This window comes from Columba livia, chromosome 2 (genome assembly GCF_036013475.1).
Source record: "Columba livia isolate bColLiv1 breed racing homer chromosome 2, bColLiv1.pat.W.v2, whole genome shotgun sequence".
Taxonomy (NCBI): Eukaryota; Metazoa; Chordata; class Aves; order Columbiformes; family Columbidae; genus Columba; species Columba livia.
Window position 1 is genome coordinate 12,321,886 of NC_088603.1, and position 14,666 is coordinate 12,336,551.

General features: G+C 40.9%; 1 protein-coding gene across 2 annotated transcripts in view; it reads right to left on the minus strand.

Moving 5' to 3' along the window:
- ADARB2 (adenosine deaminase RNA specific B2 (inactive)) overlaps window positions 1–14,666 on the minus strand; it is a 315,094-nt gene that overhangs the window by 62,530 nt on the left and 237,898 nt on the right. For both annotated transcript variants that reach the window (XM_065050500.1, XM_013367407.3), the window contains exon 4: window positions 1,342–1,456. In XM_065050500.1, the coding sequence (XP_064906572.1) occupies window positions 1,342–1,456 (115 nt within the window). The remainder of the gene's footprint in view (window positions 1–1,341; window positions 1,457–14,666) is intronic.

Genomic DNA, 14,666 nt, shown 5'->3' on the forward strand with positions numbered 1-14,666 from the left:
CCTTGTGGTTCCTCCTGCTTGCAAATATCTCCTCTAAATAAATTACAACACTTTGTTTAAATCTGGTGAGTGTCCCAGTCAAGAAATCCGACTATGACAAGGCAGCTGGTATTTTGGGTCTAGTGGGCACCTGTCACATCCCGAAGTCAATCACACTCTCCCTTTTATTTTTCCTTGTACTGAATGTGTCTCCTGTGTTCTATAGGACTTACATACCATATTTTGCATTTGTACAATGATGTGTCTGTGCAGCACTTAAAAAAAAATGGAAGACTCATCCATTATTCCAGATCCTAAAGTAATATAAAAAATAACTAACCAAAACAGATTAAGTAAAATAATAACAAATTTAGCTGAGGAACAGTTCAGTTTCAACCAGAGGTCTAAAAGACTTTTAGGTCAACTTCTCTACTTCTAATTTCAGGAGAGAAATACTCATTCTTTGCACATCAGAAAGGAGAAGAATAAGTTACTCTGCACAGAACTCTTAGCTGTATTTAGGTTCTGTGGTTGGAAAAGATCCAGCAGATAATCCTGTCTCCATCCTGCTGCCCTGTAATAGGAAGGAATAACACAACCCTGGATGGATTATACATGCCCTTCCCCTCTGAGCTTATCCTCTCATTTCTAAACTCACTCCACTGTTCCCTGTGTCTAAGTGTGAATGAAGTTTATGGCATCATCTCCACGGTTGACATCCTCATAAATACTGAGGTGCCCCAACTGAGGTGTGCTCACAAAGAAAGACAGACTGTCTATGCAACAGCTTCATCAAAGGGCTAAAGGTTTCTGTATAGTATGTGACTATCAGTTAAGACTTAATGGGGTGAATATAAAATTTTGGCTTTGCTGATAAGTATTTTCCATGGTTAGAGCCAAGCAGAATTAAAACTACACGCACTGGTTTTGTTTCTGTTGATGGGAAAGGAGATGGGCTGAGATTTGCTTTTGTTGTCAGTCTAAAACAAGCTTTATGGTAGCCTTGTGCAACAAGAACTTGGTGTTTCCAGATCTAAAAATGCAATTAATAAATAATGTAACTTTTTATTGATAAGTAGAACTACCATATCTAATAGGAAATGCAAAATCAGGCAGGTCTGTATTTTGTCCTGTAAACAAAGCAATGTAAGGACATATTTATGAATAAATCTTTACCTCTGTTGCCAATATTTTTTGTGTGAACTTGCTTGAGGTGTAAATATTTAATGCTTTTTTTCTCTGCATTACAATTTATTTTTCTGTGTGGGAGTAAAGGCATCCTTCAATACTGTGGACCAGGTAAATAATGTATTACTTAGTCATGAAAAATGCTACAGGAAAATAAATGAGAGGAGATCTTACCTTTGGTCATCACAATGCCTGCAAGACTTTTGTGGCATGCATGCATGGAAGTGAAATTATCTGTCAGCTCCTGGAACTTCTGTGCAACCATTTGGTATACAGAGTCGGCAAAATCCTGAAAAACACAGTCAAAAAGAATTTTTTCACTTTCTTTGGTTGAGGCACTTGGGTATTTCTGCAGATTAGTCACCTGCTGGCAACTGCTGAGAAGTCCCTTTTGGAGTCAGACACCACCTACCCGAGCAAAGATAAAAGGAGTATCTCTCTGTTGAGTACTCACATTAACCTTAGAAACTTCCAAATTAACTGAATTAAAGCTAGAGACCTTCGTTGACAAGGTTCAGTGGTAAAGGGAGAAGATTTCAAGGCTGACTTTTTTTCAGCCTGCCAGATATTAGTCCAGGATCAGTTCACAGGAAGTGTGTTGGTCCTTAAAGCGTTTTATGGTAGTGAACTGAAGAGGTAGACGTGTGTCCCACCAAACCACTTATTGTCATGAGACCACCGAAAATTTCCATTAGCCCACTGAAGCCTGAAAGCTGAGCTGAGGCCTGGGTTATAGGTAAAGACCACCTACTTCTGCATTCAAGGTGAGTTTTTAATGACTCACAGCTCAGGAATTGGGGTGATGTTTAGTGCTGTCAGAGGAGCACCATGGTCTGTCTTGCTCCTACCTCGACAGCCATGGGGAGGAAGGGAAGGCGAACCTCTGCTTGCACGTCCTACCAAAGCTGTTGCTTTCACAAGTTCATTGGTGTGTTGCAGTGCTGAGGGACAGGTCTACCTTGTCCTGAGCAAGGCAGCTTTGTTGAAAGGCCAAATTTTCCCATGGACTGGGCTCTAGAGACTGTGTGGTCTGAACCCTCAGGTTTCAGTGAGTCCCATCACCAGGGAGAGACTCGGGAAGCCAGTTACTGAAGCCAAGTAGGGTAAAAAGTCTAAAAAGTGAATTCTGCAGACTGTGTATGGATGGATGTGGACCTAAACCAGCTCTGGTGCTCCTGAGAACACCACTACTTGGACCATTTTCCTGCTGCAATGTTTAGTATCTTTTCATTTACTTAATCTCTGCACTTTGTTTGGCACAGAGCCTTTCAGGCATACATTAGAGATAAGTCAGAGGCACACTGCAAGCATGAGCTGTTCTTAAAATGCTTTGCAAGTTCAAACATAAAAAGGTAAGATTCAAAGGTGTTTTTTTTTTTTTTGAGCCATATGATTTCTAGTGGGAAACCAAGCTGTACCTACAAATCCTTCCAGGAGCAGTTCCTGGCACTGGAGCTTATGCTGGGGTGCTGATAGGAACCACCTGGCATCCAGCAATTTGATTAGCCCTGAGTAATTGTGCCTTTGTTAGGAAAAGTGGCTTGAGCAGCAACAATTCCATTTTTTCTCCTGGTGTTGGGCTAAACCACCTGGGGGATGTCCTGCTAAAACCCCCTTGAATTCATCTGGTGTCTTTACGGGGGTTCATAGCACACATGGGGGAAAGGCTGAGATTGATATCTAACCTCACTCTACCTGAAAGATCCACAGCATGCAGAAGTAAGGATATGAATTTAAGAAGATTATATCAATTCTTTTTCTCCCAAAACTGTTAATGGTGATGAAAACATGGTTGCAAAACGACAGTATTTTAAACTGGGAGAACACACAGCTATTTTTCAGAGGAAAGCAGACTCTAATTCACAAATATTATCAGTAATACTACTGCCACTGAGAGCCTCTGCAGGCTGTACACCATATGTTTCTCCAGTTTGTTACAGAAATTCAGCTTAATTTTTAAACATTAATAGAGCAAAAATATAAACAAACAAACAAACAAACAAACAAATAAATAAATAAATAAATAAACATAACAATTAGGCAATCTACTTTTCATTAAACCTGGAATATTTTTTCCATGTACCAACCTTGTAAGTCACTGCAATTTGCTCAGGTACATAGAGGACAGGATTTGTTTGACACAATAATTTCTCTTTGTTTTGCTAAATGTAGCTTTTCAAGGTATTGCTCTGGGAACAAACCATTTTCCCGAAAAGACAGTTTAATATAACATGGAATTAAAATAGGCTGGCTTGTTGCAAAAGAAGGAAAGAGGCATATAAACCCTTTCTGGTAGATGCACGCAAAATTACACTAGAATTAAATGAAAACTGAGAAAAATTATCAAGAACAGTTTGACAGTTCCTAAATGGAATTTCACTTTGACTGCGTTTATACCTCTTCTAATCTAATTGTCCACAACCACCATGTGAGCAAGGTATTGCTCATACAGTACCTCTGAAGGATGAAGTTTGGGTCAATTCTCATTTGTCAAGCATCAAGACACCCTTGTGATATAAATGCAATTATAGTCGCTTTACAGATGAATGAGTGAAGGCACTAAAAGGATGAGGGACTGGTCCAGGGGAATAGCACAGAGCTGGGCACAGCCAGGTGTTCTGATTTCCTGATGCTCTGGCTAAGTGCTCAGCGCTGGAACACTGCCTGTCTTTCATAATATGAAAGTTTGTTTCTAAACTTGTTTTCCCTACTGAAGGGTGACTTCATCCATAACAGAAAACTAAAGCTTATTTGCAGGACTGATACAGCTGGGTCCCATATGGTGGACTGAAAATCTGATCAGCTCTATTTAGACTAGAACGAAAGGAAAAAAAGTATCTCAATAAAACTATCTGAACTACTTTTTTTTTTTTTTTTTTTTTTTTTTTAAAAAAAAGGATCAAATAAAAAATTTCATCTCCTGCAGTACTGCAGTCCAATCCATGCCTGCATTTCTAGCGTGCCCTCCAAATCTGCATCCCAGGGCATTTTGTGCTCATTAAGAATTAATTAGCTTAGAGGCACATACAATTCCTAAAAGAATCATTTTAAAAGTGCTAAATAGAACAAATAACTTTTAACTTTGGATTTAGAAATCCCCACAGTCAGAGCTTTCTTTACCTCATTTGGCAGTAGGTTCCAAAGCCAGAGAGCAAAGAGACTCACTAAAGGAAAAATAATGACATAACTTTATATAAGTGATTTTAGGGGTGATAAGGAATCCGGCATTCATTGATTTCAAGGAATGACCTGGGACATGAAAGACCAGCAAATGCATTAAATGTGAAACCTCTTAGCTAAAATAAGTCAGGTGAATATTCTTCATTTTGAATCCATTGCCTAAAAGGATGCCGGTGAAATTAATAGAAGCAAAGGACTGACATACCCAAACACATGTAGGATGCAGGAAAAACAACCAGAAACATAGTGTCCAATCTGAGAGTTCATTTACAGACTGTCACATTACCCCAGGTTTCCAAATAGATATTCCAAAATACGATGGAAAGGAGGAAAAAGAGCAGTCTGTTTTTGCAAATGGAGAAAAATAAGAAGACAATAGATGCACGGCTCAACCCTGCCAGACATTTGATAGCCTGAAAATGGATGCAGCATGATTGCAAGGTGTTGGATAATCCAACCCTGAAAGCTGGTCCCGTGGCAGAACTGGGTATGGGGTTAATTTAATGACCTATACCCATAAGTTACAAGAGATATAGAACACTGCTTTTCTCTGTAACACATACCAAAGCCTGATCCATTTGTGTGCACAGGAATCCGTGTTGGCATTTCTGCCTATATAGAGACTTTAGTCTGATTTTCAATGTTTCTACAAAGACAAAACTTGTTACAAATATATCTAATGCATACATGACAGATATGGTGGAGTTACAGTGCTTGGTATTTTTACTCCTGTTCAGTTCAGAATGACAGATTTAATTCCAGAGATTTTCTTGTTTTTCTATTAAATTATAATATTAGGCTACTAAAAGATACATATCCAGATGATCATTCCTGGTGGGATATAAAACAGAAAAATCCAACAACTAATGGCCATTGTATGCCTGTTTGAGCTTTTGGGATACTGGCTAGACTATGCTGTCTGCCATTAGAAATAACTTAAAAACCATACACAAAAGGAACCAGTTTTTGTTACTCTTTATTAACAAAACAACTAATTTCAGAGAAAAGTTGGGTTTGCTGATGCTACAGTTCCTACTGCCAGATATGAGTGAAAATAAAAGTTCCCATCTGGAGCAAATACAAGAGCCAAATACATCCCAGTAGCTTCTGAACAACTATCAGGTTGGTAGCAGAAAAAAGAAACAATTCTGAAGATGGGGAGAAAAAGGAAAGAGTACAAACTTTTTTTTTTTGTTTTGTGAAAGAGAAATTCAGTGCAATTGATAGAGGCGCATGCAATTGATAGAGGTTCATGCAATTGCACTGATCGTGTAACGGCAGAGAAACAACAGGTTGGGGTAGGGGGACAAGATAGAAGGAAATAAAAAGATACGGACCATCAGAACTGAATTTTTTTACCAAGGCATATAGCAAAATAAATGCTCAAATACCACTTGAGCGCTACACCTAGGGGGGCTTATGTTTAGGTGTTAAATCTCCTTGGAATACTGGGGTCCGATGCAAAATGCCACTGACGCCAGTGGAATTATGCTCCAGACAAGGCTCAACCAGCAAGGATGGGAGTTCAAGCACACCTGTGCCCTATGCGAAGAAATGACCTTCCAGGTAATGATTTCTCCTTTTTTTCCAAATCCCCTTCTTTTGTTCACCAGCTATCAAAATCCTAGCTTTCACAGGTCCTCTTTCAGATTTTTCTGTACAAACAATATTTGCCATAGAGACAATTTATTTCAGATCAAAACTTTGCTCGTTCTTACTAATACAGTGAGTGATATGAGTGAGGCAAACAAGACTGTGAGACCCACACACAGAGGGGCAAATTTGCTCTTGGTTCCACTCAGATGATGAGTGTTGCCTCAATGGCCACTGTAATTGATGGAGGCAACTGTTAGATAAAGCAAAAATTTTCACTGTGAAAAAAGACTGTGGGATTCTGCAGTACTTAATAAGTTATATTTTAACATACACAAGGAGGCTGGAAAACCAGAAAATAGATGTCATTACTATTAAAACTGCACTGTGTTGTCTGAAGTATTAATCTGTCCTTGATTACCATATCAAATTACTTGCCTTATTCACTAAGGAAAATCAAACTTCAGGTCACACCGCTACAGAACCAAAAACTTTTAGTCATTTCTCAGCACTAATATTTCAAATGGTATAAATAATTAAATGTGTTCAAGTTTGCAATGGGAGTCTTCAGGGTAAAACTGACATTCAACAGGAGTAGTAAGGATATTAAAATCAATAGATTATAAAGGAGAAAGCCTTTAGTAAACATTTTCTATTGAAATCCTGTCTTAGGGTTTATGGGGTTGAAATATCAAAAAGGTTAGATTTGCATATGGATGGGAAGAAATATTCTGCTATACAGATATCACCAAGGGCTCTGTTTCTCCTGTCTCCCAAGTACTTTATTTTCCAGAAAATTACTGACATTTGGGGGGTAAATGTTGAACATGATGAATGGAGGTTGGGTTGAATTAAGTTCACAACTCCCTTCATAGATAAAAGGAGATGCACACCTGGTTGTTTATACTGGCTGAGGGAGAACACACACTTGTTGACATCAGGAATTTGTATTTTTTCCCAGGGAGGACTCTCACTGTCTAAACGGGAAGGGAGGAAAACACAGCACAGAGAATATCAATCCTGAAGCATTGCTCCTGATCAGGGTGTGTAGCAAATTGCTACACAACACACTTTTCCCCAAGCTTATAAATAAGTTTGCTGTAGCTAGTTGGAGATTCATCGCTAAGTGACTGTACCCTCGAGCCCATGAATTAGTCAGGCTCTTCCCAGGTACTACATCATCTTCAAGATGCAGCCTTGAGAAGACAAACAGCCGAGGGTCCTGGGCTGCCCTCCACCATCAGTCTTCTCACATCAATTTAGCTCCTGTCACCAGGAGCTCCCCCAGCACAGTGGAAGAGGCTGGACGAGGTGACTTGTGGAAGGAAGGAGGGCAGCAGGTGATGGTCAGCAGGCTGCATGCTGGGTTCATTCCTTGCCCTGGTCCTAGCAGGCTTGGTAGCAAGCCACTTGCTTTACCATGAGTCCCACTTCTCCAGAGATAAAAGGGGATGATTTTTACCCATTTCTCATGGGAACTGTGAAGCAAATGCCACTAACAGTTGTGAGATTCTCCAAGCAGAGTCATGCAAGGACTTTTGCAGCTGGACTGGAGGCTGTGGTCCACAGCCTCTCACAACTCAGCCCTCCTTCAGCATGCATGGGCATTTACAGGGTATTACTCAAAGAGCAAGGCACTGCCAGGGAATTCATTGTGGTTCTTTCCTTGAGAGCTGCAGTAATTATTTCTCTCTGATCATAACTCCTACAGTATTGATCATTGTGTCTGGTTTTGGCTTAATCCTCGGGGCCAGTATATACGGGCTTTGTTTTATCTTAGATGGATGTGATTTGATTTTGTCTGGCTGTATGTTTTCATTTCAGCTGACCATGTTCATATCTCCTCTGTTCATCCTGATTCAGAGAGGTCTTCTGATTCACACTTCTCAGAGGGGACTGGGCACGAGCTGTGCAGGCAGCAGCTGGGTACACGTTCCCACACTGAGCTTCTAATGAAAGCTCCAATAAGAATAATGCATTTGTGATGCTGAATATCCTCACGGTTTTCTTATCAAGATTGATGGGGGAGATCAACCGCTCCTATTGATTCAGTCAAAAGAATCACTTTCATCAACCCCCCCATCTGTTCCTATTACAAATGTTTTAGGTACATATGATGCTGAGCTACCATAATGAATTCGTTATTTCTGTAATCATCAAATGTCCTGAAATCGCTGCATTGACGAAGGCTCCTCGGTGGCTTGGCTGATCTCGACTGACTTGGCCAACTCACATGGACTGTGCAATGGGCTTCCAGGCTCCGAGTGCTTATTTGCTGGTTCCTTCCCTTTCCTCGCCCTGGCTGGAGGCTGATTGCTCTGCTAATTTCCCAGACCCCACAAAACACACTTGCTTCCACTCTGTTGCTTCACTCATTAGTGAGCATTTATATACATCAACACACTGTGCTGGCTGCTCTGTGAGGCAGATTTTGAAGATAGACCCTGTGTGGTAGATGGAAGAATGACAAAATGCACCAAAAGACCCCAGAATAGAAAATTCCTTCTCCCACCCATTTTGTTGGGGGGGCTTTTTAATAAACCTAGAGCTTTATGAAACCGATAGCTAGCCCCTGTGCTGGAGTTGGGAGGATGCAGCATGCACAGAGAAATTAAGATGAGACAAAGTTGGAATGGGAGGGTTAGTTAAGGTCTGTCTTTGGTGAATCTCAGTACCTTTATGCCTGGGAGGTTTCTCAATGACCTCTTTGGGTTTTAGATTAGATCCTCTTCTAATGAATGTGAGGTCTGCTAAAACCCATTTTATCAGATTTTGATGAAGTTTTCAGAGATCCAACTTATGCTCCAGCAATGATTAAAGGCTGCAGTAGGCTTCTCACTCATGTTTCTTGCATGGCTAAATGTGAGCTAAAAGTCCTCCACTGCATCTGAAACTTTTTTACCTAGGAACAAAAACTCTCCTAGTAAATTTTGTTTTAAATGTCTTCAATGAGATTTTTTAGTCATGACTGGCAAAGAGGTACTGTGCCAGTGTTTTTAGAACTTTTTCTTAAAATGTTGAATTTTTTTCACAGAAATATTAAGTTTGAAATGGGGGGGTAAACCGAGTTTTATCAGGGCATTTGGCAGGGAGGGATAAATTTTAAAAATGGTGGATATGATGTGAGTTCCGCTATAATGAAAAAGCTCCTGAATTTGTACATGAGCACTATTATTTAATCCTGTAAATGAGATTAATCAATGTTAAGTATCTCAAAAGAAATTTGTAGCAACAGTAGGAAGTACAAAGGTCTAACAGGAGTTTATTCTACAAGCTCAGTGAAAAAAAATGGTCTGTTTTCTCAATATATCCCTTGACTACAGGGAATCAATCAAACTTAATACAATGTATCTTTTTATTTGTTTCAGAAACCCCTGGAGTGACTGAAAGAAAATAGAACACATAAAATAAGCATACTATTGAAAAAGGAAATGCTGTCAAGTACAAATGCCCCAGCTCCTCCAAAAAGTATGGTTTTCTATTTAGTAGGAACACATTTTGTATGTAGGTTTAATTAGAATCTTTAAATTCACATTAGTGTGTTAATGTTAGGATGCTAACAGATGAGCCCCTCTATTTGAGGTTGATTCATTGCTGTCTGCATTCATCTCGCTCTAAAAAGATGCTACCAGTAAGTACCATTTCAATGAATTTAGAGGAAACAAGCTTTTCCACTGACGTGAACAGTTGTTCCCTAAAGGAGGCCATGCTCAGTTTCCAGCTTTGCTCCTTCTGAGTATGGCTCCACATTTATCGCTCCGGTAATGAAGAATGTCCATACCAATTTTGCAGAATCATTCTTGAAGTCAATACCGCACCTGCTAACAAACACCAGAAAGGAGGGGTTGTTTGTTTGCCTTTTTTCTTTTCTTTTACTGATCCTTAACCCCAAAGCCTTCCTCCTACAGAGGCACACATAAGGTTGGCTGCAAGTGCTGAATAATTCAAAACAATGAAGTAGCGTTCGCTTTGCAGCCTTGTGCCTGCTTTAGGACAAGCCTCAGGTGTCAAGCTGTTGTACACTACATATATTAAATTAGCACGAATGGGTTTTCTTTAACTAGATAAAAGCTCTATAAGGCCACCAGTGCCAAGGAAAGGCTAACTCTGTAAAAAGGCTTTTATGCTCTCTGTAAATAACTAGATTTTAGATTCATATTGTGAGCTGTCTCTCTTTAAGAAAATCAATGTTTTATCTGAGAAATGTCCTTTCTGTTTTCTGTTTCCTCACTTTATCTTTCTTAGGTGCGTTAAAATGAATATCCTTTGGAAACTAATGGTGGCAAACCCCTTGTCACACACACTACTCTTGGCTGTTCAAGGTCCACTCTCTTCCCGAATCCTCTCCAGATAGCAGCTCTTGGGTAAATGTTCAAAGCAGGGAGAGAACAGTGCTTGCTCAAATCCCTTGAGCATCACTTTGAAAATCTATTCCTCTGTGTTTATGGTTCTCATTAAGGAGCTGTGCTATTAAGAGCCTTCCCCATCACACATATGCTTTGTTAGACAAAGCGGGGTGCAGGCAGTGTCCAAAACAAATTTAATCTATTCTGAACTGCTGATCCCAGCAAGGCACTGCACAATTCAACTGTCTGAATCACTGCAGAGCCAGGCATATAATACACTGCCTGGCAATTACTATACAGACACTGGAATTTTTCCTTTCTTGTTGTTAAAGATCTTGCTGTCATTTGCTGTAATGTTTCTTGAAATCCGGCTGTAACCCTGCTGACAACCTTTCCCTTGGCTGGGAGGGGTGGTAAGGTAATCTACATTTCATGTTACCTCACCCTTCTCTGGGCTTCTCCTCAAATGTGTAATTAGTAGGGACAGTTCTCATCATCTACGGTGGTTTTGTGCTAGGAGAAGCGGAACCGTGATTTCTGCTGAATCCCAATTGCCACTCAGGCACCCAACAGAGCCATTTGGGACTGGTGAGTGCCCTTCCTGACCTGCTGTTCCTTACTGGACAAGCACAAGTAATTAACGTAACATTGTTGAAATTAAGAAAGAGTGTTACTGTCTTATATCTGCTGAGAACCTGCACCTGAAGCTAAAAATTCAGCATGACTTTTAGCCCATGCTTTGAAAACCAAATATCAATTTGCCATCACCTTCCCCTTCATCTCCAGTCAAGAAACTCCTAAACAAGAGTCCACACTGGAACCTGGAAATGACCTTTTTAAACCTTGTAACAACACTCTTGGGTAAAAACCATTGCCTCAGCAGACTTGTCTTTAAGCAAGAGCGAAGGAAAGGCCTGAGCATGGGCGTAGGAGACTGTGAAGTGGCATTGTGTGGCCTGTTCTCCACAGGGTGACATTTCCTTGGGACCATCTCTGTGAGAGGGGTGGAAAGCATCTGCCTGCAGATGGGTGCAATGTTGCAGCTTTCACCCACAGTTCAGATTTCTTATGACAAATAAAATCTTTAAAAAAATTTCCTAATCATGACCGAGTTGCTTTAAGTGGTTTATTCACTGTGGGCTATAAAAGAAATGCTGCTTAGGGGCAAAAAAGACAAAGAATAAATGGATAAACCCAGTAAGTAAACGAAAAAGCAAGTATTTATGTTTATTTAACTATTTACACAAAAATCTCAAAGCCCTGGACCTACAAATTGATCTACCCTATAAAATTCACATCATATAGGTAAATATTCCTATATAACTTATGATTAAATTAAGACACAACTGGTTTTAATATTTTGCTCAGTGTTAAAGGCAAGAAATAGAATGTGCAATTCTTCTCTTACAGCAAAAAAGGGCATACTATGGATATCAATAAATTTCTTTTATCAGCACAACATACCTCTGGAAGGATCCCTCTAATGATCTCTAAGGTGTCTGGCATTACATGCCTGAGATTTTGTCAACAGCCATGGTGTAAGAAAGAATCTCCCCAAATTCAGACAGCAATTCCAGAGAGAAAAGGGGAATAACCAGCCTCATACTCAGCTCTCGGAATATATAAAACTGTGTCAACTATCTATGTTTTTAAGGTATTTGCTGGATGTTAGCTCCCTTGCTAAGATGCACATAACCTAAAGGGCACTCCAGTAAATTACATCCAGCATGTTTCTCTCTCCTGCTCTGCTCATGGGGCTCCTCAGCAAGGAGAAGCTGGCACACGAACCTTGTGCTGCTCTTTCCAGTCTCCAAAACTGTCCTGCCAAAACCCAGGGGAGCTGTAGCACTCAAGGGTTACACAAATTCTTGGACTCAAGAGCCGACTAATAGGGAAAGCAAGGTAAAACCTGCTGCTTAGAGTCCCTAAAAACAATAAAAGCAAAAAAGCAGAGGATTTCAAGGCTGTCTGCCACTGCACCTTTGTCTTCCTGTCTTTCTTCACCCCTCCTGTGATTTTTGTATTTAAGCATTTCCCCCACCTCTTCTGTCAAGTGAATCTGCGCTTAGCCTCACAGAAGCATTGTCTAGGTGGTCTGGAAACTCAGACAAACTATTATACAAATCGAAGTCTGTCCAGTTTCTGATAACACCAAAACTAATTTATTTTTTGTTTATACTCCACTACCTTTGACAAAGCTTCCTCTAGAGATTTATATCTCCATCCTTACTGCCTTCCAACTGTTTGTCAATTTTTTTGTTTTGCAACCGATGAAAAAAAATACTTGACATCAACCTTGGAAGAGGTACTGAGCGCAGAAGTTTCTTTTTTTTTTTTTAGACATGATAAAATCTTGCCTAAAACCATGTCCAACCTTTTCAGTAGAAAGTCCAGATGGCTTTGCAGCCTGTACAACAGACTTTTTTCACTGATGCTTCTCTAAGTGTCAGCAGGGTGTTGTCTTCCAGAACTAGTAAATGCGCAATGAAAGGCAGCTTGGAGGGGAGAAATAAACACACACACACGCACACATAAACCCCTCACTTAAATCCCCTGCCTTCACCCAAAAATCAAATTAATCTGAGAATTCCTACATGCATCTGACTGAAAATTCCCTCCAGGCGGAGAAAGGCTTTGCAAACAACTGGAGGTGTGAGGGACAGGGCAGCAGTTCAGGCGGCTCCAGGCTGAGCAGTGATTGACGCACTCTCTGCCGACTCCAGTTCGCCCTTGCCTGCATTGCAAATATTTCAACTGCAGGCTCAGGACCCTTTCTGACACTGTATATAGGCTTCAAACTGCAGCATCTTGTAGTGTTGTTTTCACTATGGTCAAATTAGCACCAAGAAGCATTTATGAGACTGACAGGCAGGCAGGGCAGGGGGTGGGTAAAGGCTCAGGGATTTGGGCTGAGTTTGTGCCCCCTTTCCCAGACCCCCTGCAGCCTGATGCCAGGCATGCCCTCAGCCCCTGCCTCAGATTCCAATCTGTAAAACAAGGAGCATTTTGGTGAAGCCATGTGTGTGACTTCTTTCATATACGTGGGGGTCAAAGTACTGGTTTGCTTCAATTTATGGCCAGACTTGCAGCGGGATTAGCACTGTCCTGCCCATCCCTCTGCTCTGCACAGTGCCTAGCTTTAGATCCGGGCAATATGGGAGGATGAGTGGTAAGACAACTGTGCTATGGCCAGCACTGGCCCTGCAGCCGTGCCGAGCCCTGACTGCAGCCAGATCCTGCGCTCAGCAATACCAGCATGGAAGGCACCTGTCTGGTCTACACCCACCTGAGTCCTCCAAGGGAATCAGGAAGAGTAAAAAGCTCCAACTGATATGAAGCTCATGCAGCTATCGCCATTTTAACCACCAACCATGTAATGCTTGTAGCAGTGGTTAATACTGAAGCCACCTCATTAGTATTCCACATTCTGTTATAATTGTGCAGCCTTGTGGCTGGCAGCGTTTTTGCTCCATGTCTGTGCAGAGTTTACCCCAACATGGGGATGCTCCAGGTCCAGAGAGCCTCGACACAACTGCAAGGCAAATAATAAATGATGGCAACAGTGGGAGAAATTTCTCACAGAGAGAACAAAAGAGAAAAGGGAGAAAAAAAATAAAAAGAAAAGCCCTTCCAACTTGTCTCTGGTTTTGTTTCTCATTGACACACTACTCTCATTTTGAGCTGACAGCTGTGGTCCAGCCTTTGTCAGGTAATTAATCTGGGTAGTTCATTTTCACAGGTGAGTAGCAGGTTGGCAAAGTCTCCCCTAGCAGTGGTTTGTCTTTTTGTTTTTTTTTCAGAGCATCATGGGCATGAAAGCGCGTGCGTGCGTGCGTGTGTGTGTGTGAACACATGCACACAACACAGTGGCCTTCCCCACTGCAGGGCTATACGCTGCAAGTAGCTGCTGTGCTTTGGAGGGTGAATGGAAGGAAACCTCAGACAGGAATTTAAAAGCATCAGACTTGCTCTCATTGATTACAACTGACAAAACATTAAAACCACTGAGTTACCTTGCCAAGGTTGAGCACTGCTTGTCTGATTCACACAACAACTTTTGTGTCTGTTTGGAAATGAAACTGATTAAAAAAAAGAAAAAGAGATGGGGAGAGTGAGAAAGAAAAGCCATCATATCTCTTCGTGGGGAAATAGGGAGTGATCTGCTGCATTTTAACACTTGGTTAGTAGTGAAGTAATGCAATAATGATAATAATATTTTGCTCATACAGCGGTGACAGCTAAAATGAGCACATTTTATTTTTCATGATGCAGACAGTGCTCTGCAAGGTCACTGAGCAAGGAAATGTGATTCTATGGTTCATGTGTCAAGGGCCAAAATATCCTTTCACAGAAGCTGTACACCTTCAAGCCATTCTTGAG